Source organism: Chaetodon auriga, chromosome 5, assembly GCF_051107435.1.
Source record: "Chaetodon auriga isolate fChaAug3 chromosome 5, fChaAug3.hap1, whole genome shotgun sequence".
Classification (NCBI taxonomy): domain Eukaryota; kingdom Metazoa; phylum Chordata; class Actinopteri; order Chaetodontiformes; family Chaetodontidae; genus Chaetodon; species Chaetodon auriga.
The window spans coordinates 18,709,559-18,737,310 of record NC_135078.1 but is presented as its reverse complement, the minus strand read 5'-3'; the positions used below and the strand labels follow the sequence as shown (position 1 = coordinate 18,737,310).

General features: G+C 40.2%; 1 protein-coding gene across 4 annotated transcripts in view; it reads left to right on the top strand.

Moving 5' to 3' along the window:
* Positions 1-27,752, top strand: part of grid2 (glutamate receptor, ionotropic, delta 2) — a 468,077-nt gene that overhangs the window by 241,074 nt on the left and 199,251 nt on the right. For all 4 annotated transcript variants that reach the window (XR_013077212.1, XM_076731585.1, XM_076731586.1 and 1 more), the window contains exon 3: positions 26,838-27,125. Coding sequence is in view for 3 of the 4 variants with exons in the window: in XM_076731585.1 (XP_076587700.1) it covers positions 26,838-27,125 (288 nt within the window). In the remaining variant the exon portion in view is untranslated. The remainder of the gene's footprint in view (positions 1-26,837; positions 27,126-27,752) is intronic.

Sequence of the window (27,752 nt, the reverse complement as noted above, 5' to 3'; positions counted from 1 at the left end):
TGCTGTCTGTTGAGAGGAACAGTGCTTCCTTTTTAGTACTCTGCATTGTTTGTCAATGAGAATCATCCCATGAAACATGGACACACTCAAGCACACTTTAATAAACACTCATGTCGACACACACACGATAGAGCTGTGCTTTCAGGTGAAGGGACTTGAAAGACAGCAGCCATGGATTGAAGCTGAACTGAGCATGAGGAGGCATTTCATTTGCTGACAATCTTATAATCAACAGTTAAGTATCATTTGAGGTTGTGGTATGATGTTGTCATAACAACTAAAGCTGAACAATTTGGGCCCACATGTGCATCTGCATGTGCCTCACTCAACACAGACACAGCATACCCACACTCTGTAAAAGCATCAGCGTGGACACCGTCACACACCGACACAATCATGAGCAGGCACATGCAATGAACTCGGACACATTGATTGACGCAAGCTGATTGATTACTTGGAAAATTAATTCAATTACACAAGGCTACCAATTAGAACAAATTGAAAATTGTGTTTAGCAAAGAGCAATTACTGAAGGTTGTCACGATGGTTCAGACTGTTCAGTTTACACGGGGGAATATAACTCATTGACCTGGATGACGAGTTTAAATTCCAGAGAGAGAGAAGTGAGAGTGACAAACTCAGACAGGTGCAAAAAGGAGTGAATGGCAGTACAGGATAGAAGATGGATAGACGTTGGCACTGCGGCGTGAATGGGTTTACAGTCTCATGGTATTTAGGGGTACTACAGGATGATTTCCAAAATGGAAAACCTGTTTCCTTTTTGCCTGGTATTTTCTACATGGTGGAAAGCATATTCAGTGTTCGACCTTAACAAAGTTGCTGGGGTTTTTTTTCTCAAACAACTTGAAAATGGTCTGAAAGTGTATATGTCCCATCTGGGCTTAAGATATTTGATGCCTTTTTCTCTTTAACATTCAAGTAGGGTGTCTCCACAGGCCTTCGGCTGGTCCATCCTAAGACTGTTATTGTTTTTCTGAAGCCCTTCCAATATGCAGTCGTCCGTGTGCTTTGGATCGTGTTCCTGCTTGGAACAATTACCAGCTCCCCAGTCGAAGGCCTGCAGGAGTGATCTTTCTTATGAAGAATTAACCTGTGCTTGGCTTTTTATTTGATCACTCTGCCACGTGCTTAATGGCCCAGACCAACTGACTGTTGGCAGCAAGTCGTATCACAGCTTGCCGCCTTTGTATTTTTCTCAAAATGGTCTTGGTCTTAACAACTTGGTCCCTCTTCTTAAGAATGCTCTGGGTAGTCATGTATGTTTTTTGTATGTCCCTTCCCAAATCTGTGCCTCCCTCTGTCCCTGAAGGCATCTGTGGTATGTCATAATAACATCCATTTCTCACTGTAGATGGAGAGACACACCAACATTTAAAGGAATTTTCGAGGCTGCTTCATTTTCACATTTTTGTCCAAAGAGGTTGATGTTCCGAACTCAAACTCTTCTTCTTAATGGAGGTAATAATATCCCCTTTGGCTACATTTATGTAACAACAGCACCAAGGCTAAAATCATGAATACAATAAACAAATAAACCAGAAATATAAAGTACATTTCTATGTCCCTGGCTTCTTCCTTATTGACTTCCACATTGTTTATTTCCAGTTGCGCTTGTTGTGGGCCTTACAATAAAAATGCCATTGCCATGGCAACACAGAGCTCTCACTCTTTCCCTCTTGCATGCTCAGACTCTATCTCTGTCTTCATATTGTATACTCATACTGCGACCCTGATTCTGAAAAAGGCAGGGCGCTGTGTAAAACATAAATAAAGCAGAGAGTGTTCATTTGTTAATCCTTTTTGATATATTCTCAAATGTACAAAGTCAATATATTTAGTTTAGTTTTACCTCATCATTTTTGTGTGTATGCTTATTCTGAATTTGATGGGACAGGTGCAACAAAAGACTGGGAAAGTTGCGGAATGCTCCAAAAACTTCTGTTTGGAACATTCCACAGGTAAAGAGGTTCATTGGTAACACGTGATCATATCATGAAAGGGAAAGGCTCAGTCACAAGCAAGGATGGAGCGAGGTTCACCACTTTGTGAACACGATTGTTTTAAAGGGCTCAGGAGCACTTTGTAAAACTGTTGTCAGTAAACACAGTCCAGCGGCAAATGATTGCAGATTTTTTGGAGTCATTGTTGTGGGACAAGGTAATGTTCATGTGATACTGTAGCATTTCCACAAAATTTGTCATGTTGCAGAGGTACACACAATCCCATAAAGGTGAGATTTTTTATCTACATGTGTTCATATGTGGTGTCACCGTTATTGAGCGTTCTAGTAGGAAGTCATCCTGATGGTTTTATTTATACATTCTGTTGTCTCTTTTCTCTAGTCTCTGCCCATTTGTCCTGGACATGGGTTGCTCCTCTAAGATAATCCTGCTGTCTTTTTGTTTTTCAGTTAAAGCCCAAACAAAGCAGTATTTTTACATCAGCCCTTAAAAGCTTAAGTACTCATTCTGCAATTAAAGAAAAAAGCAAGACACAACAAGTGAATACCATTACTGTTTGACATGGCTAAAAAGCTTTGGGTTTCTGAACAAGACATCTCGGGATGAAAAAGGAGTCAATGAAAAAATGGTGTTTGTGTTAAAGTCTATTTTTTATTAAGAGAATACAGATAAGTCTCAGGAAGGAAAAAACATGTGCACGAGTGTACACCCGCACATCATCGGCCACGTGCCTCCAGTTTGTGGGCGTATCCATTGTTTTACGTGCATTCGCGCAGGAGCTAAATGTATTCCTGTGGTAAATTGATATGAAGTTCACTGCATAGTTTATGCATTTGATTTGTTGATATTTTTCATTGAAACCAACTGTTGAAGGGAAGTTTTATTCCTTCACCATAAACTGCTCGATATAGAGTTTGCAGGATTGAGGTGAGGAGAGGTGAAATGAAGGATGCACACAGGTTGGCAGGATGATCATCATACTGATTTATGAGGAAAACTCTAGTCTTTCTTGCTCTGGAAGTATTTTTCTTTGCATATACGTGGTTCCCCTTGGAATCCCATTTTTATGAGCTGGATGTGAACTTCCTTCCCGCTCTGCCTCCTACTTGGTTTGTCTTTCTCTGACATTTGGATTTGGCATGAGTTCACCTTCCTTGTTACAGACATTGAGACACTCTTTGACACACAAACACACACACCTGCCCCCGGGCGGCTGTCGACCTGCCCAAACTGAGTCACAGTCTTTCAGGGGGTAATGATTTAGTTGGTGCCACATATTCCAGCTAAGCTTACTCTTGTGTTATTGTGCTGGGAGCATTTCTTCAGCTTGTGATGTTTTGGACAAGGACTGTCCTATTAACATGAGCTTCCCGCCTTGATGTCTACAACTAAAAGAGAAAAGTTGTTTTTCTGCTGTCATATTCAGAAAAACAACACAGGACTTAAAATGCATGTCAGCCGTTACAAGCTTAAAACTTAATTCAGACAGGGAAGAGAAACATAACAAAAAAAAAATGGAGTCATAAGGTAAAAAGTTCCTTTTGTGGCCATAACAAGTTGTGGCAGTTTAGAAAATGTCTTTGTGGGAGTAACGCACACATATATACACACAAGGAAAAGTTATGCAGGGGAAAATGGATTGGAACATTAAAATGTTAGCTTTTAGTGACGCCTGAGGAAAAGGACATAAAAACATAAACAGAGTCTCTCTGTGTCTCTGCACCGTTTTCCTGCCAGTTTTATCAGGCACAAGGCAATTTTTTGTTTGGATGACAGTGGGTAGTTGAGCCCAGAGGGAAAAGGGAAGATACGGCTTTTCATTAATTAGTATTCATCAAGATAACTTCCAATTTACCTGCAACACTTACGTTTAATTTTCTGTTTACCTGTACCTGTTTGTGGATTTGTTAACACAGTTGCTCTGTGTGCAGCGTTGGAATGAAACTAAGCCTGCGCTTCCCGGCCGGCAATCTCAGTGCAAACACAGGTGCACTGAGCTATTACTGGCAGACGAGCACATACTGACTCGAAATTACATAACAATTTGGTTTGACAAAATCCTTGTCCGTCTTTTAAGTGCACATCAAAATTCAGCTGTAATATGACCAGCGCAGATTCTGTACCCATTTAGGTTAATGGGTGATTCTTTTCAATATTGTCATAAACAGCTGCTTGTAGTTCAACAATCCATCATTTCATACTCATCCACTGTGGCTACTTTGTTTAAATCTAGTTAACAAGCATGTGCTCTTTCAACAGAAGTGCACAAAGTGTTTGCTTTTCTACACACCAACCCATTACAGCACTGTGAGAGGTGTGTGTCTGAGGAAACCTTAAGAAGTGTATTGAAAGGATGGAGACATCATGTAGACACTGATTGTGTTTTCTGGATGAAAAAAAGGTTGGACTGCTGCTATGGAAGGTGGGAGGTTTTTCCAACACCACCTGCTATCTGGTTTGACTTTTTGTAGACATCAAGTTCAGTCTTTTTTAGCTCCACAATCTGTTTACATAAACACAGAAATGTATGCAAGTGTGAATATTACGAAGAAATAATTTAACTTTAATCTACAATAACTTGGATGCATCATTAATCACTGGAAACACAATGGCAGGGATTTCATTGTCACCTGAAATGTAAGTACAAGTGTAACCTGGGCATGATCTGCCCTTAGAAGAATATTTAGGCTATTTGCGTTGTGTGTGTATTAATAAGATACAACTTGCATCTTCGAACTTTTTTCTTGGACAAGAACTCTTAAAAGCTGGCCTGGATTTTCCCCGAGGTTCATTAAAAACCTGTCAGTATGTCACAGTGGGGTGTCTTCAGCTTTAAAAGGCTTTGAATTACAAGAGCCAGTTCGATCGATGTGCTATTGTTGGAGTCTGCCCCAGCTCCACCTGTTCCTCAAGTATTACAGCGTGATAATAGAGTATATTCACTGTGTTCCAACCTATTTTTTTAGATGACTCTATGTTGTGATGCTCCAGGGTTGTACTTGTTTCTCTAAACATTTCAAACATTGCTCTCTTTAAACTGGCAGCATTAATTACATGTGTATTTTTAGTGCGAGTGTGCGTTTGTGTGTGTGCACTAGACATTTTGTGCTGCCAAATGGCAAATCTCTCTCTTTTTCTCTTTGTGTCTCTGCCCTCCCTCCAACACAGCTACACACATACATGCAGGCAAATAAATAAAAACATGCACCCCGGCAAACATGCCAACACACTCAAACAGCGCCGAGGAAAAACTGTGCCGTCTCACAAACCCCTGTCTGTCTGAGCGAATGCCAGCTTGCCCAAATTGGATCACAGTGTCTTCGATGGGACTAGGTGTACAAGTATCAAAGAGATTGAAGGGCTGACAGCCGGCCAAATTAAAGCATTAAACCTTAGCATCTGTCTGGTTTCTGCTCAGAGCGGGGCAGAGAGGGGAGTGAGCGGGAGAGAGATTATAGAGGAGAGGTTTAAGAGAGGGAGACAGACAGGTGGTAGGGAGTGGGAAGAGAGGGAAACAACAGCAAACAGTTGCTGCATGATGATGGAGAAGAGGGAGAAAAAGCAGTGAAGAAACATGTAAGAGTTAGGAAGGGAGCGAGGAGGAATAGAAGAGCAGGGAGAGACAAAGGTCGGAAATAGGTGAAGATGGTCAGAAGGGTCAGGGCAGCGGGAGCAGCAAGTGTGTGTCTGTTCACCTCTCTTCAGTATGACTAGCATACAATCATCATATCTGCCCGTACATACACACACAAGCATGCAAATAACTACATTCCACACACACACATTTACACATTTACACTTACAATTTTGAATATGTCAAAGTAATTTGATTTCTCAAGTTACAAGTGCTTGAGGCAAAGACAGAAGGGTGAACCAGCCAAGTAAGTATGGTGAATGAATGCAGGCATGCACTGGGCTGTTGTTTTTCCATTTCAGGAAGCAAACAAATATAAATAAAGAAAGAAATGTTATGGTGCTGTTTATAATACATAACATTACATGACAAAGGCGTTACGTCAGTGTGCTTCCCCAAGGCTTTTCTTTTCGAAGTTGGAAGTCAATAGTTCATGTCATGCATTTTGAATAGACCTCAGCAGAAGCGAACGACCATGAAGTGAGCTTTTGAAATTACTTCTGTCCCATCAAAAGTCAATCTGAAATAAAGCCTAATTAAAATCTGATGGAATTAGCTTCTAGTTACACTTCTTCCCATGGATGGATGTCTTGCGGTCCTCTCTTGTATTGACTACACGTAAGATGTTTCCAGCTGCTTATTCAGTGTGTCAAAACTAAGGCAGTTGCAATCTTATCCCTTAAAATCTACTTACCTAAGAGAGGAAAAAATAACAGGGAGAATACCTTATGGTCGATGCGTTTGGAGGAGATTCATACTATACAGAATTAACATATATTCTCACCAAAATTGTCCCAAGGGAAATGATCCCTGTTCCATTAGAGACCTGTTGAGACCCTTTTAGCTATGAATAAATGTATCTGAGTTAATGTAAACGAGTGTGTTGTGAAATACGAGGTCATTCCATTTTCCCTGAAGACATAAACAGGAAAAACGAATTGTTATTTGACTGTCATCCCCAGTAATGCACCTGTTCATTCGTAAAATTTCGCATGATATTTAAATGTATTATGCATTCAGATTATATATTGGGATTCAAATGTTGTTGCCACATGGTCCATTTGGATTTTAGTCAAACTGATGATGTAGATTAGGCCCTCTGCCAATCTTTGTTTAAAAATCAAGCCCTCAGGACAGAGAGATAAAGATGGGAATGTGTTGCTACACAGCAACAGATAGCTGAGTTGCATGCAAGCCTTGATCATTCTCTTATATATGGAGTAAACTTGGCTGCTGGTGTACACAACACAGTCTGTGCACAGATTTCTTTTTTTTTTTTTTTTTTGTGAGTGCATGTGCAGCCTTGTTGCTTGTGTTTTCTGATCATGGTAAATTAAGTGTTTCTATACTTTTCCAGCTTCCCATGCCCAGAAAGTGTCTCTTTTTTACCTTCATTTAAATATCATATTGATTTAAATTGCAGTGACATGTGCATAGTCTGCTTGCAGAAGATATTAGTGTGACAAATTAGGATGTGGCCTTTAAAGCTCAGTTGGCGGTGTTATTGTCTAACAGCCAACCCTCCGCCCCACATGAAAAACCAACGTGTAAGATTTGCAGACACACACGCAAACACAATCCCATGCATGCATACATGTGTGCGACAGCAGGGGAAATTTGCATCAGCTAGATTAACAGGCCATTTTAGGTGAGGCAACAATAGACAAACAGACGCTCAGCCATACTTCAGAATCCCCTTTTCCCTGCAAAATAGCTGGATGAAGTATTCTGTTTGTAATCCTTTCTTGCATGAATGTTTCATTTGTAGGAACAGTCCTGAATATTTTCTAGGGTTTTGATTTTGTACATTAACACAAGATATTTTCTTCTGTCACTGACTTCTTTTGCTCTTCTTAGCTTATTGTAAAAGCTTAGGCTGTGCTGCGTCTCCCCGTGCTTCTGATCGTCATGTCCTGGTTAATCATGCAAGAAGGCCTTAGAGTGTGCTTTTGATGAGCTTGTGCATGTGAAAAACAAAAACAAAGCCCTTTGATTCTTATTGATAATGCAAGATGGACAGAGAAAATTAAATAGAGAGTTATAATTCTCAATGAGTAATAATGCCTTTAATGAAGCAACTAAGCAGTAACTCAATAAGTAGGATAATTAATTAAGGGATAGCTATGATTACAGGATATCACTTGAGATTGAACATGGGTGTCCATGACAATTCAATAATGTTGGTATACAGTATAAATATGCATACATAATTGTACAAATACCCTTACTGTTTGTTATTGGATTGTTGAGAAAATCATTACACTGTTCAAGTAGCCTGTCATTACCTGTCAACGTGCCAGACCTCCTCTGCTTTCATCTTTGATTACGTTCTGTGAGTCAAATGTAGCCAAACTTCAGAACTCACTTATTTATTTATTTATTTATTTATTTATTTATGGCAAAGTTTCTGTATCAAAGCAAAGCTGAAATCCCCTTTTCTCTGCATTATTTGTCATAATCCAGATTTCCAGTTAATCCAAGTTCCAGATTTTTACTCTGAATTGGTCGGTCATGATTTTTTTTTGTCTCTGTCAGCATTGTTGAGCTGCTATCACATCTCACTCTGCGTCTCTCCAGCATGTCACAGTGCTGTTGTTCAGTTTCTAGCTCACCCACCTTCACTCTTCCATTGTTTCTATATGTCATTTCTCTCTCCTGCAGTCATCTGTCTCCTTCACTGAGCTCCAGCTCTATGTGCTCACGAAAGACAGACTCGCACAAAACAGCAAGCGAATGTGTGTTTCTGTGTGTGTGTTTGCACATGTGTGTGTGTGTGTGTGTGTGTGTGATGTAGCCAAGGGTGTAGTAATCAAGCTCATCGATCTAGCGGTATGCAACACATCCAGTAGCATTATGAGGCGATTAACTCTAATGGAAGAAGAAACAGCAGTGACCTGACTTGTGATTTATAGCCATTCAGCATTGAATGTGTGCACACAAACACACATGGACCAGATCCCATCCGTCACTGAGATGTCAGTCAAAATTGGCACCTGAACTATACTAGCTTGCATAGTAAATTCAGCAGATTTTGCACTTCCACAGCTTTACTAGCATCAACACAACAATATAGTCATGCCATACTCATGACGAACTAATTCACTCTGTTTCTCCATATTCTTCATATTCAGAAATTTATTAGAGAAACTCGACAATTTCTGCGAATGTTTCACAGTAAAAGCCTTCCATGGAAATGAAGGAATTACACCCCCTGAACCATTTAGGAAGTGTTGATCGCAGTGATGTACTGCAAACAGCGAACAACAGCATTTGCAAATTAACAAGGCACAAGAGAGAGTTTACTTAAAATATGGTCAAATGCACAGTGAAACAGTGACGATTAAAAATAAGCAAAGCATACGCATAGTCAAATCCAAATAATTCCTCTTAAGTTAGAGGAAATAAAGATTTCAGCCACTATTTGAGGACTTTTTGATCGACTTTTTAAAAGATTGACTATCATATTCCATCAGTGCCATGTTTTTGAAAACCGCAGTGCATTTTAGTCTTTTCACTTTATTTTGAATTTAATTCAGTTGAATGCACGTGTCAACAACCACTCTACAGTACCTTTTTTTTGTTTGTTTGTTTAGAAAGTGGAAACAGTCAAGGAGGATGAAAGTCATTCAATAAAACAGTTTATAGCCACAACATTAGACAATGGCTATGAGCGTGTGTGATTGGTTTTGTTAATTGCTTTGTCTTAGGAGCACAGTCATAACAAATTAAGATAAAATAATCAATTTCCCTCTCATACTTTCCCAGGCAATTGTCTTCCTGTTTTGTTTTTTTTTCAAACAGCAGTTCACATCATGGAAAGTATGATGAAGTTTTACTGTACATAGACAACAGTTTCTAAACTTTCACCAAAATCTGACTTCCCTCCCAGTTCAGTTCTGCCGGAGGGATGTTGCAGTAAGACAACATTTCCAATCAAAGTTTTAGCCTCAAAGTCAATTAGTTTCCGTCAGGGGGTCACGCAAACAACCACTCAACAATGTGGCACTCATTAAAGCAATCAGTGTTTTGGTAAACACATCAAATTCAAATTAATTTTTAAGAAATGAGGCACCAAAAAAAAAAAGGCATTTGTTATTGTCTGTCACTACGCAGTATGGTGGATGTCGGCTTTTTTTTCCTCTCATTTCATTTTAAATGAGTCTCTGCTACCCTTATGAGATGCGATTACAATGTCTGTCACTAATTGTTGTGTGCGTGCATTTGTTTGCATGTCAGTGCTTTAGTGTTTGTGTGTGTTTCTGGCTGTCTGACTCTCTGTGGTGGTTCGCTTCTTGCCCCATTTCCACCTGGCTGTTTGTGCAACTCAGCAGCTCACCGCTAAAAGCTGCTGTTGTTGTCATTGTGTAGAAGCAGTTTGCATCTACTCGTGTTGCTCCCAGGTACTGTTATCTAAGGAACAAACATCGGTCAGCTCAAAACCCAAAACTGTGAAAACAGTGGTTTTATTGGGTGGGGGAGTGCAGTTCAATAGAAGTTAATAGCTCAACCTGTTATTGAGTATCTGTTTCCATTAGTGACATGCAGCTTAACACTCAGTCCAATTAATCTCTGCTGTCCGTGTCCAGTAAGTGCCTCCAGCAGCTTCTCCTTCTTCTTTTTTGAAATATGTTCCTGAAGTATTGTTGATGTACTATTTGATGAGATACCATTCTCTGATTTTGTTTCTTCAAGGAAGATGTTTAGGGTTTAATGGGTGTTTTTGTGAACATTAATTCAGCAAGAGACGGTTATTGTTGTTGTTGTTTGTTGTCAAGCCAATCAAAATCTTGATACTTTTCTGGAGAGTTTCTCGATTACGATGCCATTATAGACCTTATTCTTTAGGAACTCATTTAATGTCATGACCCTTTTCGCCATCTAATTGTCAGGGTGCAATTGTCAAGTGACCTACAAGCACAAGCACTCCCGCATGTTCACACTCTATTTATATCAGGTCTGAGAGTCACTGCCTGTCCAGCTACCACAGCTAATGGCAGGTTAAGCAAAACTTAGATAAATTGAGGTGTAAGCATTTCTCTTTTTTTTCTCCTCTGTCCCTCTTTTTCCCACACCAACACACACACTCAATGCAATTAACGTTTTCCCCAAACTACAGAGAGGCATTCAAAGCACACACACACAAATCCACAGACAGACACTAACATGCACATAGATACACACACAGGTATATTTGTGAAGACTAATGCGTAATCCACTAGTAATGTAGGATGTTTTAGATCCAAACACCCGTCCATATACAGTTCCCTGTAGCTTGCTGAAAACAATTTAACAAATATATTCAATCTTTTTTAGATACCAGGTTCTTCTCAATAACACAGACATGTTTGTTGACCACATTTATTTAAAGATGTCTTCACCAAAGCTACCATTATCTGAAAGCATTAAACTAATCTTGGCAACTATCAGCCAATGTCCACACTGTCATGTTTGACTAAAGTCCTGGAGTCATGAGTTAATAATCAGCTCAAATCATTCCTCCCAAGAAGAAGGACTACCTGTCTCATCGAGAGCATTGTGATATTTGATATTGATATTTGTATAGCAACAGAGCTAATTTTCTTATACTTAGTAGGAAGTGGATAATTGAGGCCATCTGCTTCCTTTTTGAATATGGTGATACCATCTATAGACAGGCCTCAGCCACCACTCCTACACCCCTACATTCAGTTTGTCACTCCATCCTAAATTCATTACTGGTGACAATTATTCTGCTCGCATCATGTATGAAAAGGTTGGGTAGGCATCTCTAACAGTAAGACGTGACAGGCATTGGCTTCCATTTATTTATAAAGCCCTTAATGGAAACATGCCATCATACATCACTTCCTTATTAAACTGGTCCCATAGTCATTATTTGATCTGTTCAAGTAATTGGCTAATACTCATTGTCCAACATGCAAATGCTGAATTTAGGGAAAACCGCATTTTGTTTTTGGACTGCACACATATGGACCATTTTCCAGCACCTGTTAAACTTTGCACACTTTGTACATGTAGATCAGTTTAAAAAAACACTATTACAAACTGCTCCACAATGCTTTTGTTTGTTTACTTTGTTGTGTGTATTTATCTGTTCTCATCATTGGAAATGAAGGCATGGCCTCAATGACTTTTCAAGATTTTGAATAAAGGTTGAATTGAAAATTGACAAAATGACATCTATTGTACACAACATACACTGACGAATTGTGTCCCTGCCAATTTCCTGCAGTAACAATCTGCCTTGTACTGACACACCAGCGCGCGCACACACACACACACACACACACACACACACACACACACACAGAATAGTGAAACGGCACTTACTTGACTCAAACTCAGGGTCAGTTTTCATTATGAGAGTGAATGACGTGTGACATTGAACAGTTCATTATTCGATGCTCTTCCAGAAGACAGACAGAGACAGAGAAGAAAGAGTGGGAAGAAAACAGACTAGGCTAAAGGCCTTGACAGACTGAATGTGCGGCGAGCATTTCAACAAGCCGACAGCTATCACAATGTCATCATCATAGATTTACATTGCAATCATTAAAGCCAAAGCTGACAGCTACTTTAATGAAAATGGATATTTATCAAACACAACTACAGTCAAGGACCCCAAAAAACACAAAGCATGTCTGTTTGTTAATGTTTGCATGCTGTGTGATTGGCTATAAACACTTGCTCATTCAATTATGGATCAACAGAGTGACAGCGGAGGGGTTTTATTGAGCACTTTTCACAGATTCTGCTGTCGCTTTTCAACTTGAAACACATCAGTCCCTTGCTCTCCTCTGCTCTCTAGGTCTTCACAGGGGGGCTGCCATCTGTCATATTAAACGCAGTCACACATCATGCACAAAGCGTATGAAGTATATGAATAGAGACGCACACACAAAAGAAGGATCGGGAACAAGCATGTGGTAGCACAAGCGTGCAAACACACACCCAAGTTCATGCACTTTTTCCTCCCTCTGAGCTCATTCATTCTTGTTACAGCAACATAAAAGTTATCACACATGCTGTCAGTGGAGAGCGAGAGAAAAAGAAATAGAGAAGGGGAGAGACAGAGGAAGTGATGGCATGGATTTGGCCGTGTTGCAACTCCTTTATATTTTTCTCAATTTAGTTTTCTAGGACATCAGTTGTGCGCACAGTGTGTGTATGCTGTGTACCAGACTCTGTGTGGTTATAGTGTGTATTAATCTAGATATCCAGCTCAACTGCTGTTTAGAAAGGCATTGTGGTGCATTGAAGAAGATCTGTGAACTTTATCTCTCTGAAAGACTTTGCAGTGGAAAACACACACAGAAAACGTTCATTCTAATGTGGGCACACACATCTGCACCACCAATCATATGGAAACACAGAAATGGACACACAAACAGATACATAAACACACATGTCTGTGAGCGCCCTTTTGAACAAGCAACCTGGTCTCACTCCCATGTCGATGTGAAACGGTTGCAGTTTGGTTAGGTTTAGGAAAAGATCATGGTTTGAAACATACTGTGTCTGTTTGACACCGACGGTACTTGACTTCCTAAGAATAACAGCAGTCTGCAACAACACACTCATAGCAGTCGTCCAGTTCTGCTAATGATCTGTGTACGGAGGCCGACAGAACTGCAGCGCTGCCTATCTGCCAGAGTGGGGGCAATTCAGTTTAATTCACTATGCTTTTTTGGCAAGAATGTTATATCAACAGTCTTGCAAGAGTGTCCAAATATTGTTGGAATGCATCATAAAAAGTGTTGTCCTCTCTTTCTTTTCTGTACATATCTGTTGTTACTCAGATGCTGCTGCTCTTTAATCTCTTCTTCTTCTTCTTCTTCTTCTTCTTCTTCTTCTTCTTCTTCTTCTTCTTCTTCTCCTCCCTGCTGTCTCTTTCACTGTCTCCCTCTTTCTTGGTTTCTTTATATCTTGATTTGTGTGCGTCTCTTCCCTCTGCCTTAACCTTATACGTGTCAGGCTGTATTAATCTCTGTCTCCTTTCTGTTTCTCTCATACACAGTCCTCTGTCAGTTTTCTTACCTTCCCCTCCCCTCTCTCCCTCCATCTGACTCCTTTGTAAAATAAAAGGTGAATGTAGCCTTTAGCTATAGCACCACCACTTCAAAGTCCTTTCATTTTCCCTCTCTCTTTTCATCATGAGCAGGTTGAGTAGTGTTATAACCCTGAATAACCTTTTCACCGGATGGCCCTTGTCTCACTGTCTGATCTCTTATAGATGCCAATAGGGAAGGTTTTTGTATCAAGTGTGGTAAAAAACATACTGTACAAACAGCTGGAGTATGCGGTATGTGGCTCCAAGTGGACTCTGTGCCAGGAGGGTTTGAGAGGGAGGCCTCGAGATTGTTAAAGCGTCATCACCCCACCTGCCAAAATACATAAAAAAATTTAAAAAAAATAGATAAATCGTCTATCAGCTCAGTACTTCCATATCAATTTGATTTTCCACATATTTCTATTCATTATTTGATCAGAAAATTCTCTTCAAAGCCTATAGGTCATCATTAGTAACGTGTGTGTTTTTTTTTTTTAACTACATAGACAAAGCTGATTTTACAGAGTAATGCATCATTAAATGTGCTTTCATTTAACCAGCTTTTGTACTACTCCACAAGCGCTGACCATGAAAAGACTTCCATAACAGGTCTATAAGCAGCAGTTTGTTCTTGCACTCTAGCAAACATTTAAATTTTGCAGAAATGACTATGAGATGTACTGTCGGTAGCAGTGTCAACACAGTTTACACCCTCAAAAGTCCAGCTAACGTAATAGATTTTAGATTAGCATCTGTCAATTAGCAAAATGATGTATTGTCACATTTAATTTCTGTGAAAGAAACAATTAATTATGCATTATTACTTTAGTACTTTACATAATCTCTGTGCTTCCATCCAGTTAACTTGCTGCGCTTGCTGGTTGGTAATTATGTCACTTTCACTTACTGTAAGTGTGCTACCCACACACTGATGTTCAGCTGTTCATTTGGCTTACGAGGCTCCAGAGTTGCAACAAGTACCCTGACCTTCCTGTTCTATCTCCCACACACATGCACATGTGTGCACTAGCATCCGTAGACACATGTACAAAGGTGCTCTTTAGGAATCTATTTCTCTTTAGAGAACCTATTTCTCAGTCGTTATACCACTATTTTTGGAACGGATGAATGTGGTCAAAGCCGATGGGAAGCCACCATGCTCCGCAAACTGAGGGCGTAAGGCCGAGTTCCATTTAGAATTGAACTTTTCCATTCCATTGTTAAGTCAGGACTTGCATCAGCAGTGATAGAAATTGCTTGTGTCCCATTTGAGAGAAGGGCACTTCACAGCTTTGTAATGGTCAAGTTTTATCCAGAGTTCCATTGTCATCCACCCACATCACAAAACTCAAAACCAAAGGATTACAGCATAGCACATGGCTGTTGCACCTATTGTTAATGAGACAATTCTTTAACAGTGAATAGGTTTGAAATTTCACTTTTTAAAGACTGATACTCACTTTTCATTTTTGTGCTCCCTCTTACAGTAAACCCAAGACTGCATATTTATATTGTGATAATACATTTTACAGTGGAAAATGTACTACATAACCTAGATGCTTATTGATTAATTGACTGTGGAGTTAAGAATGCATTGAAGAGATTATGTACTTTCACTGGCTCTTCCCTCTAAGCACTTATTCCACATTATTACAGTCACAGACTTGAGATTCCTCTCTCAGGATTGCATTGAATCTCCTTCATTTTTAATATTAACATACCTATTTTTTCCTCTCATAATTTTAAGCACTACATAAAAACTAAATCAAAGCGAGAAGTGCACATTGATTGAAATGCATAGAAAAAAAACTCACTGTTGCTGGAGATGAAGATAACACCTGTGTTTACTCTCGGTCTTTCACCATCTGTCAAGATAAATCTCACACAACATCTCTGGTCATGGTATGTCATATCACTTCATTTTAACTAAAACCCACAAGGAAGTATTACCAAATGTACTTTATGATTAGAACTAAGACTAGTTGGAGGTTAATAGCTGATATGTGGAAAAGCCTTTGTACATACATTTACATTAGTATTTATGCATCTGGCTGACGAAGATGAAGCAAGATTCTCCTGAAAACAGACACCTTTTTAGGGGAGATGGTGACTGGCTGCTATTTTGAATGAGCCTAGAAGGTCATTGCACCATTAGAGAGCCAGGAGAGAGAACAGTTGATACCGTGTGGAGTGCTGACCAGCCCAGCACAAAGAAAGAAGAGCAAAGTGGTCTGTAGTGGCAGAACACAAGACACTGGCTGGCATGTATTGCTGGATGGTTGCCTGGAGGGAAGGGGTGACAGATCCCTTCACAGTTTTGTGTGCCAGCACCAGGATTTGGAATTTGATACAAGCAGCCATGGGCAGCTGGATGCATACATTACCTCTGTCTGTGTATGTTTGTATGTGTGTGTGTACGTGTGTGTGTGGATGTTTATCACTCATGTTGTGGACACATAAATGTGTTTAAACAGTCACACTGTGGGGACTTCCTTTCCTTATGAAAAGACAACTCAAGTCTCCATTGAAAAAAGAAAAAAAAAAAAAAAAAAAAAAAATAGGCCAAATAACTGGGTTTGGGTTAGTTACAGGGTAAGTCTCCAGGAAATGAATGCAAGTCAATGTAATGCCCTCTTTGTGTGTGCGAGTGTGTATACGTGTTTATCATATCCCAACTTTGGATAGTGTTTTCCATACCAATAGTTTATATATGATTTTGAGGAGTAAGGAAATTCAGGGGAAAAAATGTTTCCAGAATGATCTCATTTGAGACTAGTGTGTGTCCAACATACTCATGAGAGACTTGAAGGTGGGGACTGCGTGAAACAATTAAAACTGTCGTGTAAGGTAAACAAGACATCCATCAGCTGCTGGCTAAATTTCCAATTTAAGCATGAAACGTACAGCATGCTGTTTATTCTAATCAAGAGGAATTAAACTGTGATCTCTTCCTCTTTCTTCTCAATGCAAAATAAGACTTAAATTATTCAATCAATTAAGTTTGGTTAATCACTCTAACCTTCCATTACATGCATGTCAACTACTCTCTCTTGTTTCTCACTCTGTTCCCACCTCTGTCAGTGAGGGAGCAGGCACTTTCTTTCTCATTGAAGTAAGTCTGATTGAGTCATGTATAATTATGGAGTTCCCCACAGTGTCTCCATAATTCATCCATCTCGTGTTCCATCCCCCCTTTTATTGCCTCTCCATGTCCTGGCCGCTGATTTGCATTTGTCTGCATCTCTCTCTACAGGCTTTAATCCTTCCTTCATTTTCCAGAGCTCTTTACCGTAATACATCAATTAAAAACAATCACTGTCCTTCTGTCCTGCCTCATTCCTTCAGAAATAGGCATCCCTAGCTTACTCTCTATAGAGCAATAAAAATCCCTTTTCTTCTTTAACTCATCTTCTTCCTCGCCACTTCACAATCAGTTTCTTCCCTCTCTCTTCCAAATGTGTATCCAGCTGCAGCTAATTAAGTTGTTTCATCACTCAACATGCTGCTGTCTGAGGCGCAGGAAAATGCAGCATAGCAGTGGGGAATATATTTTCCTGGTAAATGGTGTAAACACTTCTAAATATTATGTTTAATATACTGTATGACACTAATGTGTTCCATCAACATTACCCGTTCTCTCTGTTCGTACAAACTGTGTGTGGACTACCACACAGGGACACATCCACCCACTCAGAAATCAGCACATGTTGTTTGCTATGAGTAATATACTCACAGGTCAATCAGTTACAAGTAAACAGACTTGTCCCACCCTCCTCTGGCCCTCAGGCCAATCACTGCAGCCTTTACAGGGACAGATTGGAGTCACTGAGGTGCAACACGTCCAAACATTTTGTCAAAATCTGATCAGATATTACGTGTGATGGAGAGATGGATAGCGTAATGATTATGTACAGTTACTTCCCCAATTTCATTATGGGGGGCAATCAGCCAGCCGGTCTGTGTGGGCTGTGTCAACAGCTGAGGACCAGTTAAATTTTATTTATGTGGAAGAGAAAGCTCACTGCCACATAGTATCTCCATCAAAGGCTAGTCAGTATCTCACTTTCTGACAATGGCATGTTTGCACAGGCATGAAAGCACACTGAAAAACAGAAGAGACACGTTCCGCACATGCACACACAAACCTGTGTGCAATTGACTATTGAGACACCAAGTGGGAAGATATGACATCTGCCGTGTGCAAAGGCAATGAAAACAGAGACACAGCAAGCCATTAGCAGCAAACAACAACCAATCCATTTTCTAAATATGATTAAAGCATTGACAAATGGGTCATTACCCAAGCTGACAAAGAGAATATAAAAGAGAGAGAGAGGCTGTGGGTAGACAAGAGTCAGTTTGTACAGTATAAACATGCAGAATAACATGCTGTGTGCGAATGTTTGTATCCCGTTTTGGCAAACGGCTTCCAGTGGTTCACATTTGAATCTATTATAAGGCCACTAAAACTGGACAAAGAAAAAAACAAAAATCAAAGTGCAAGTGCAGAGAAGTGAGGGAGGAGAGAGAGAAAAGGGCGTAGACCTGTCGTGGTGAAGCAATAGCAGTAAAAGCCTCAAGGCTGTAAACAGAGAAGCTGTGGATTTTCCCAGGGGACACGTTCATCTCCTTGACTTTACAATGGATAGAGCTCTGACACAAAGATATATACAGCGTCATTTCTTTTTGAATGGATTGAGGGTGGATGGAGGTAGGAATAGCCAAAGGAAACAAGAAATGAGAAAGAGGATAAACTGTTTCACTATGAGCCTCAGAGATGCAAGGCCTTTCAGAAAAAGTCTGATCATAGTGCACTTCATTTGGATTCCGTACCTTCTTTGTGCTCGATAAAAATCTGTGTGACCCATGAAAAAGATCTGCTACTAACATTAGCCACTGATAATTTAGTGTGGCAAGGAGGATAGCACGTGGAGAACTGAGAAAAAGCACGTCAGAAAACTGCTGCCAACCTGGAGAATATGGATGGTGAGTGTGTAATGTATGTTATCAGCATCGGTAGAACAAGAGGTCTATGTGATACTAAAGGAGTGCAGGCAGCAAGACAGAAAAATGCCAGCAATTACATGGAGGGTATGGAGTTTCTCTCCCATTTCATAAAGCACAGGAGGAGGTCTATGTTCAGACGTTATACTTCGTCTTTTTTCTTCTGCAGATCCTTTCTTAGAAAACTCGCAGCAGACCTGGTGAGAAAGACAAATGTGCATAAAAACTCCACTTTTTTTCCCTTCAGACTTGGACTAAAATGATAATGGACTTTGTGTGAAAAGGAGCAGACACTTTAGGGATGGAGGGAAATGAAAGGACGGCAAAGGATATAAGAAGAATAGATGAAATGTAAAAGAAGACTGATGTTAATTTTCTGAACTCTACATGAGTTGCAAAAAAATAGGTAAAGATAAGATACTACCATATTACTGTTTTATACACAGGAAATCACAGGGATTAATGATATTTGAGTTTCAGTGGGTGATACGAGCCCCACATATTAGATCTACTTGTATCTGCTTTTCAAAACTGTGAAAAAATCATGCTTTCCACTTTCCATAAAGACTACATCTGTAGTGGGGCATTCATAGAGAATTATAATGCATTCATAATGCTTTATGACTACACTCATAAATGCACATAACAATGTCTGATGTACTACATCAACAACCATGAAACATTACAGGTGCATCCTATAATGAATTATAACTGCACATGTCTTATGATTGCATCAATATGTATTTCACTTTACTTAAAATATACATTAAAATATGGTACAGCAAAGACTATTATAGCGCACTATAAGTCCTTACTACAGTTGAGTGTGGAGGTATGTATAGGGGTGTTAGTCATAATGTATCATAAGCCCCATCACTCAGCCTCTAGTTTATAGCTATTCAAGAGCATCCATAAGACACTTGAAGTGATAATTAATTTTAAGTCACATCTATAATGTTTCATGACCGTTGATAAAGCATTATGTGTGTTTATGAGTGTAGTCGTAAAACATTATGAATGCATTGTAATTCACTTTGAATGTCCCCATAAGGCACCATAGATGTGGCCTTCACAGATAGCCAATGGTTGTTAATGGTTGTGGATTACTGCTTGTGGACTAGATGGATAAGGCGGTTTTAAAGCAAAGGATAAGGGAAAGATGGTATGGGTTGGTCTGTAGCTGATGAAAAGGTGAGTGCAGAATAATAAGAGAGAATGAAGTAGGCACTTGAGATAAAAGTGCACATGGTAGAGTTTAATTGCATTTAACAAACAATTGAGTTGATGGATGGATGAATAGGTGGATGGTGTGAAGGATAAAAATGAACTGGCCCTCAATAATCTACTGTACATGTAATGTCAGGTAATTGATTTAAGGGTAGAGTCTGGATGGGTGGCAAAAGGTGATGGAAGGAGAGATCAGTGAGCGGAAGAGACAGGAGAGCAAGGTGTGGAGAGGGAGGCATTAATGTGGGAGCTAAAAACCAGGGAAATTACACTGTTGACTCATGTTGAATAGAGGGAGGCAGGGAGAGCAAATACAAAATAGTACGAGATAGAAAGATGAATGGTGTAAAAGAAGGGATTGTTCACTAAAAAAAAAGGAAGAGAGGAGGCCAAGTAGGAGTAGTGGCAGAGTGAAAGTTTAAAGGAAAGAGAGACAGCGGAAGAGAGAGATGAGGATTGGAAAAAAGGGAGACGGGGCATTCATCTGGCAAGTGTGATAACAGTGAGCGCAGTAACTGGATAAATACAGCAGAGTGGTAAGGGTACTGAATTGAGGGGCAGTTGAAGGGAATGAGGAGAGGAGACACAGATAGAGTTACAGAGAAGAAAAAATAGGCTGGATGAAAGGGAGGATGTATACATCTCCGGGGCACAAAGACTAGAGCTAGCTTGGAATGCATGATGTTAAATGTGACAAGATGAAGGGACCAACGGGGGTCCATTAAATGTTAATGGGAACAGGGTAGGAGGTGGGGAGACGTACTGGGGGCAGGAATAAGAACAGATTGTGTTTGCAAGAAATCATTGGTCTGGTATTTTCAGCAACAGAAAGTGCCAGAAGTCAGAGAACTTAGAGTGATAAATTTCAAGAGAAACAAAGTCGAAAAGGGCATGTTATCTTTTGCTCATTCTACCTCCCTGACCACATTAATTCAAGTGCTAATACCCTCAAGGAGTGTATATCAGCAAAGCAATGGCCCACACAGACACTCGCAGAGGCATATATAGAGCACAGCATATTTTCAGCCTGCCAGCGGTGTGAGTAAGAGTGTTTCTCTGCCACTCAGCGCTTAGCTGTGTATGGCACAATGCATGGCAGCAGTTTGGAGCTGTGGAACAATACATGAAACAATACACAGACACAAGTAGGTCATCCAAGCACACACACAGTTCTAGACACGGAGATACACTCTTGGCGATGGCAGTGCTGTGGGCGCCGGCAAGGACTTCCTTTCGCTCTGTCAGTGAATTACTGATGAAATCAAACACTTGATTATGATTACAGAGTCTTCTTAAAGCCAGCAGATACTAGAAAGTAGAAAATATATTGAGTTATCCCTGCTGTGACAATCTTCTTATTTAATCTAACTTTCTCAATACGGTTTTGATAAAATGTAATATATCAAAAATTAAGTCCACATTATGATATCAAATTCCACGATGACCTTAAACTGCAGTTTCAATGCCGAGCTATTTAGAAGCAGCCTCACTAAGACCTGCCTGTCATTTGGTCTTCAGTGTCCATTTTAAAGTTTCAGAAGTTTCAGTGTTAGAAACAAAACGTCCACATCTTTGTGTGTTACTGTGTGCTGATTTATTCTGTAATTATGATGCTCTTTATAATCCAGTCAGTTTAAACTTTGCTTTCCTTGTAAAGTGATATGCGCTTTGAACGTTGGAACAGTATTTAAAGTCCTTCAATGCTGCTGCAGTGGCTTCACCCATTGCCTCAGTGAACACTTTGCATCTGCTGGTTTAGCTTTTTTTCCCCTCATTTAGCATGAAGTACTTCCACACAGGTGACATAATGAGGCAGGTGGCTACATTTATGAGATTGCAACTTACTGTCTGGCACATCACACAAACCGTAACTAGGTGGCTCTACAAGTATTATATTTTCTGCATTTGGAAGTCAATTTCTACTCAGTTTAAGCGTATTTTTCACTTTTGCTATCCTGTTCACTGGTATTCACTGATATTGGCTAATATCAGCCGATTGATACTTAAAGGGATATTAAACGAAAACCTTACAAATTAAAGGATGCCTTGCGGGTTAGACATAACCTGTTTTACTCTTTAAATGCACAGTATGTAATTTCTGCCACGAGGGGTCTCTCAAGACAATGAAAATCTAATCAACATCAAAACCAATGAGGATCTATCGGACTCACGTAGAAATGTTCACGGTCGTGGTCGTGTACAGAAATTTTATTGGTGTTATGTTTAGTCAGGTTCACCTGTTCTCAGCCTTAAACGTATCATCTAGTGTTTCTCGTGTTTCCCCGGACGTTGTAGCAACTCCAGGAAGTAAATAGGATATGAGCCATTGGCAGGTAGCTAAATGAAATGCACCTTTACCTTTACCTTTACCTTGAACAAAGTTCAAGGTTCAAGGTTCTGTGGGTTTGAACATTCCTGGAAACATATGCCATAATGTAAGTACACAACTGAACAAAATATATAACATAGGTCTAGTCCTCTTTAGACATTTTAAAGTGGAAATCTTACATATAAACCTTTAAAACTGTTGTCTCTTATAGTGTCTAACTTACTTGAGAAACAGCTACACCTACAGGCATACAGACACTCTTTTATTGGTTTTCTTCAAGTATTGATTTCCTTGCTTCCTATACCCCTCTCTCTTTCCTCTCCTTTCCATCCTTAGTCACTGTGCCACCGAGACCGGAGGACTAGGTATCAGTGTGATAAAGTGTGAGTGAGTGAGTGCGTGGTGGGAGGAGAGCAGCTTGGAGAGACACAGATAGAGAGAGGAATCAGTCGCACCTGACTGCAGGTGAAGTGCTTGCAGTCCATTTCTTGTGACAGACCAACAAGCTTGAGAGACAGAGCTCAATAACATGCTCTGTTACAGGACAACACGTGTACAGGGCACAGTAACATATAGAACATGCATCAAAAATGTCTGTGTGTCAACAAGACCGGGGTGAGGTAGCGATTCAATACACAGAATTTGAATACATGAAAAATCATGAGGAGGGATTGATTTATCTTATTTTGCAAGTTGTTGAGTTCCTAATAAAGGTTTAGGGCCTCGCAGGATCAATTGACCTCTCAGCTAACTAGATAAATGAATAAACACAGAGCAGAATAATTAAAGTAAATGAGTCCTACAGTAGTCCCTGTGGCTGACAGTCTGAATTCTTGAATATGCACTGTTTGGGTGAATGACACGTGCATATATATGTATGTATGTATATCTTTCAACTAAATGCTCTGCATGACTGCTTTAGCGGGATTGATCCCTGTATGACATATCATGAGTCAGTATACGGCTCATGTACAGGAGGGGTTTAGATGTGTGAGTGTGGCTGTGTGTGGGTTGGCACTGATGGTGGTGGTGTGCAAGTATGGTGTAGTAGGTGGCTATGGTACAGGATGGTAGGTGAAAAACTGCAAATGGCTACGGTTTTATATTTGTTTGCCCTCCTACACACCTCTCTTTCTGGAGTTCAACTCCGTTTTTGTGCTCCAGTCATTGTACACAGCTGTTGTTCTGTAGAGTTTTGTCAAGGTATAAGGAAACAACATCCATCTGCACAGCTTAACAACTCAATCTCTCAGGCAGGACTTTTCTTAAATTATTTATATACTTTCAAACCTTTCATAATGTCAGTAAGTGTGCTTCTTATCCATACTTTCAAACATGTTTTGCTGCACCAGCATTTCTAACCCTCTCCTTTAACTGTTGCTTACTTCAGAGTGATGTAACATTTGGGCTGGGTTAACGCAACGGGCCCTTTAAGTCATTAGCAAAGAGCATTAATGAGCCTAGTGCTCAGAAGCCCCCTGCAGACTTAAGAGTGTGTGATGTAAAGGGGATGAGGGCACTAATTCTCCAAAGTGCCCTAATAAGTAGAGGATTAGCAAAGCCTTCCATTAGCCAAAGCCTTGATGATGCTAAGCTAATGTACTGTAGCTAGAGTAGAGCAAGGCAGCTAAAGCGTTAGCATGACTGCTATAATAGGGATGTGGAATCTGTATAATGTAGCTTATGACACTTGACTGGCTTATTCAGCTCAAATATTCATAGAAATACGGACTCACATGCACAGGCTGAAAATGGCTTCACACATAATATATGCACAAATAAAATCACAGGTGTACCTTCCCACACACACCCACAGGCATATGCTCAAGCATTAAGATGATGGTAGAGTGAAGATGAATCCCAGGCTCATTGGTTTTGAGAATAATGGCCATGACTAAGCAGTGTGCTGAGACTTAGTGGAGTTTAATCATATATTGTTACACTGTAATTAATTCCTCAAAATGTGGACTTGTACAATGGGCAGTGAGATTGAAACTGCTTTAGCTTCTACTCATTAATCATCTACATCAATGCATGAGGAATTGGATGCACGAAATAGCCCTTTAGCTATTGTTCAGAAGGAAACAATCTATAGCCATTTAATTACCGAACAGGTTTTGTGTTCATATATTTAGAGCCATTACCTCCAAATTAGACCAAACTACTTAAGTATTGATGACAACTGTAACCAATTCACCTGAGCAACTGTGACTTTTTGAATGGACCAGCTCCAGTGACTTTCATTTTGTGTGTGCATTAAGCTTTATTTGTTTGTTTGTTTGCAAAAGCAGACTGTTCAAGACAAAGCGTCACATGAATTTAGGGTAAGGATGACTCGTACATTTCAGAAGTAATGTATCCAAATGAAATCAGTAATGCATGTACTATGTAATTTACCAAGGAAAGCAATTAGCCAGACGTCATGTTGTGCGTCATTGATGCACAGACAAACACGGACATGGTTGGAATTTGTCACGATTGTGCATTCATCCTCATAAACCACTTTTTGAAATCCAACTTATTAGATTGTTTTTTGCAAACCAGTTGACATGGGAGACAGTGTCATATTGTATAGCTCTTACATTCTCTCTCTCTCTCTCTCTCTCTCTCTCTCTCTCACACACACACGCACACACACTCACACACACGCATGCATGCATGCACACATACAAGGTCTTATTCTGCTTTTCTCAGCACCATGAATCTGTCTCCTCAAGCTTTCTTCCTTTCTTTTCTCTTTCTTTCTCTGGCTTTATTTTTGCTGTGTCGACAGATTAGTCCGTGTGGCGTTATACAGGCTGACTGTGTGTTTTAGATTGTGCTTTCTTGCCATTGCACTGTTTGTGTGTGTGTATCTGCATATGTGTGTGTTTGTGTCGACTGTACTGTCTTTAAACTTTTTTCCCCTCTACTTTTTGATTTCACTCAGTGACTCAGTGGCAGGAGTTTAGTCAGCTAGAAGTGAAATAAACACATTCTGGTGCTTAGTGCAGAATGCAGAGAGCAGCATGGGAGCAGACGTGAGGGATGAAATAAGGATGAGAATGAATAGGGGCAAGAGCATAAGGGCAACATGTGGGTGGCGAGTCAGGGTACGGTTAGGGTTGGCCCTGTAGGTAAAAGTAATGAAAGAGCAGACTGAGAGGCAAGAGTGTGTGCAAAAATAAAGCAATAAAGAGGTGATTAGTGGAAAGATAGCTGGAGTGAGGGAAGGAAAGAGGATAGGTGGCTGTTTGTGTTGCCATGAGGGTAAACAAGGGATGAGGGAGAAAACAGCTAGTGAGTAAAGATGGTGAACAAGATTGGTGGGTGGAATGGAAAAGGTGCTGAGGAAGGGATGTTGCAAAGGAGGTGGAAGAGGAAGGCAGATGACTCCAAATTGAGGACAGTGTACAACATTCAGTGGTGCTGTAAGGCAACTAAAATGAAAATCACTGCAAGACTGCAGCTTTGAAATGATTGGGGCTGAAAGGTAAGCACTCAGAGGGGCTGTTTTGGACAAGAAGGGAGATAACAGGGGAGTGGGTTGAGAGGGTAGGAGGTAGAGGTGTTTTTGACAGCACTAGAGGTCTAGGAAGGATGAAAAGGGGAAAGTAGGAAAAGGAGAAATGAGCACAGATAGTGTCTCAGAGCTGAGGAGCATTTAGGCAGTAGAGCACAAACAACTGGGGGATTGTGGATAGTCTGTCTGGCAAGAAGGGCATCTTTTACAACATGGTTTTATAATACAGCTTTGAAAACACTTTTTTTAGAAGTATACTTTAATAGTTTTCTAGACTACACTGCTTTATATTGTATCATTATTGTTCATGAAGTACCCTGAAGGTCAGTCAGTAATGTGGATGTTGACACGACTCTGCTACACTTACTGACTTAACTTGATTCAATAGCTCGACTAGTGCTTACTCTCAGCAGATGGTTGCTTTTGTTTTTACGGAAAATAGGAATTGGGGCTGACAGAGCTGATGGAAACAAGTACTGCTCTGACTCTAATTCAGTCGTTTAAAATGGCAAAAAATCAATGAATGCTCTGCTTTTGTGATGCATTAATCCTATATCGTATCATAGAAGTCTCATGTGTTTCTTTCCATACATGTATTGTTTTCACTCAGACTTGAGTTATCCATTGGTTGAGTCATAAAAGAGTGACTCACAATAGTGGATATTCATAGGGGGTTTTTGCCTGTTCACACTATGTTCCCGCACTGCTGCTGTATATCTTTACCTATGGATGTACACCTCTGTATCAAGTTTCCTCCCTCGCTGTTTTCATTCCCACTGTTTGTACCACAAAGCAGGTTGTGTATGACTTACAGCTTTGTTCCTCAAAATAACTATGCAGTGCATGTGGAAACAAGCAGGAACGGCTCACTAAGAATTTCCCTATCTCTTTCAGTCGGTGCTGGGTGACTTGTAGAATAAGAATCATTTGCACTCTTAGCGCAAATGATTACTAAGATCAAAACTATGACTTGGTATGGCCCACAGATTTTTACCACTGGTGATTTTGGCATAAAATGAGAAATGTAATTCCCTTTGTATGCTTTGAAAATAATAAGTTCCTCTTTTGTTTTTCCTCCTCCCTTCTCCATCTTTGTCCCCTCCATCCAGCCTGTGAGCTGATGAACCGTGGTATCCTGGCTCTGGTCAGTTCAATCGGCTGCATGTCAGCAGGCAGCCTTCAGACTCTTGCCGATGCCATGCACATCCCCCACCTCTTCATCCAGCGCTCCCCAGCGGGAACACCCCGCTCTGCCTGCCCGCCAACCAGTCGCGTCCCTGGAACAGATGACTACACCCTAATGGTCCGCCCACCTGTCTATCTCAATGAGGTCATCATGCAAGTGGTGTCTGAGTACAGCTGGCAGAAGTTCATCCTCTTCTATGATTCTGATTTTGGTAAGGAAATAATCAGCAAAGCAATCATTGATACCAGTATTCATTAAAAATACCCTTATATTAGTAATTATAGGGATATCTATATTGACATGAGTGAAATAACACACAGGCCTGTGAAATGTGTGAATTTTGAACTTATAATCTAATATCAGTTCTTTCTCAGCATGATAGGACATTAGAGAGTTAACAGATGTATGTTTAAACTAGGAACTGGACACGTGTATGCATGTGCACAGAAACAGGCACACACATGCACATGTATCTTTATTCTAATGACACATCAGTCTGCGTGTGTGTGTGTATGCTGTCTCATTTTACCCCGCTTCTTCGTCTCTCTCTTTCCCTTCGCCCTCTCTTTTTCCAGTCCATTAACTCTAACATTAGACTGGCAATATCCTATGTCCCTTTCTGTAATGTGCCACCCTGTTTCTTCGGTCTCTTGGCTTCCCTCTACAGAAATATGACTTTGCTGTTTTCTGTGCGTGTACAGGTGTATTCGTAATGTGTAGTGTGTGTGTTCATGCATGCAGTTTCTGATGTGCATATTGTGTCTCAGTGTCCTTTCAGACCCCGACAAAGTTAGCATCATCATATGTTGTTTCTTTGAGAGCAGGGTCACAAACTTGA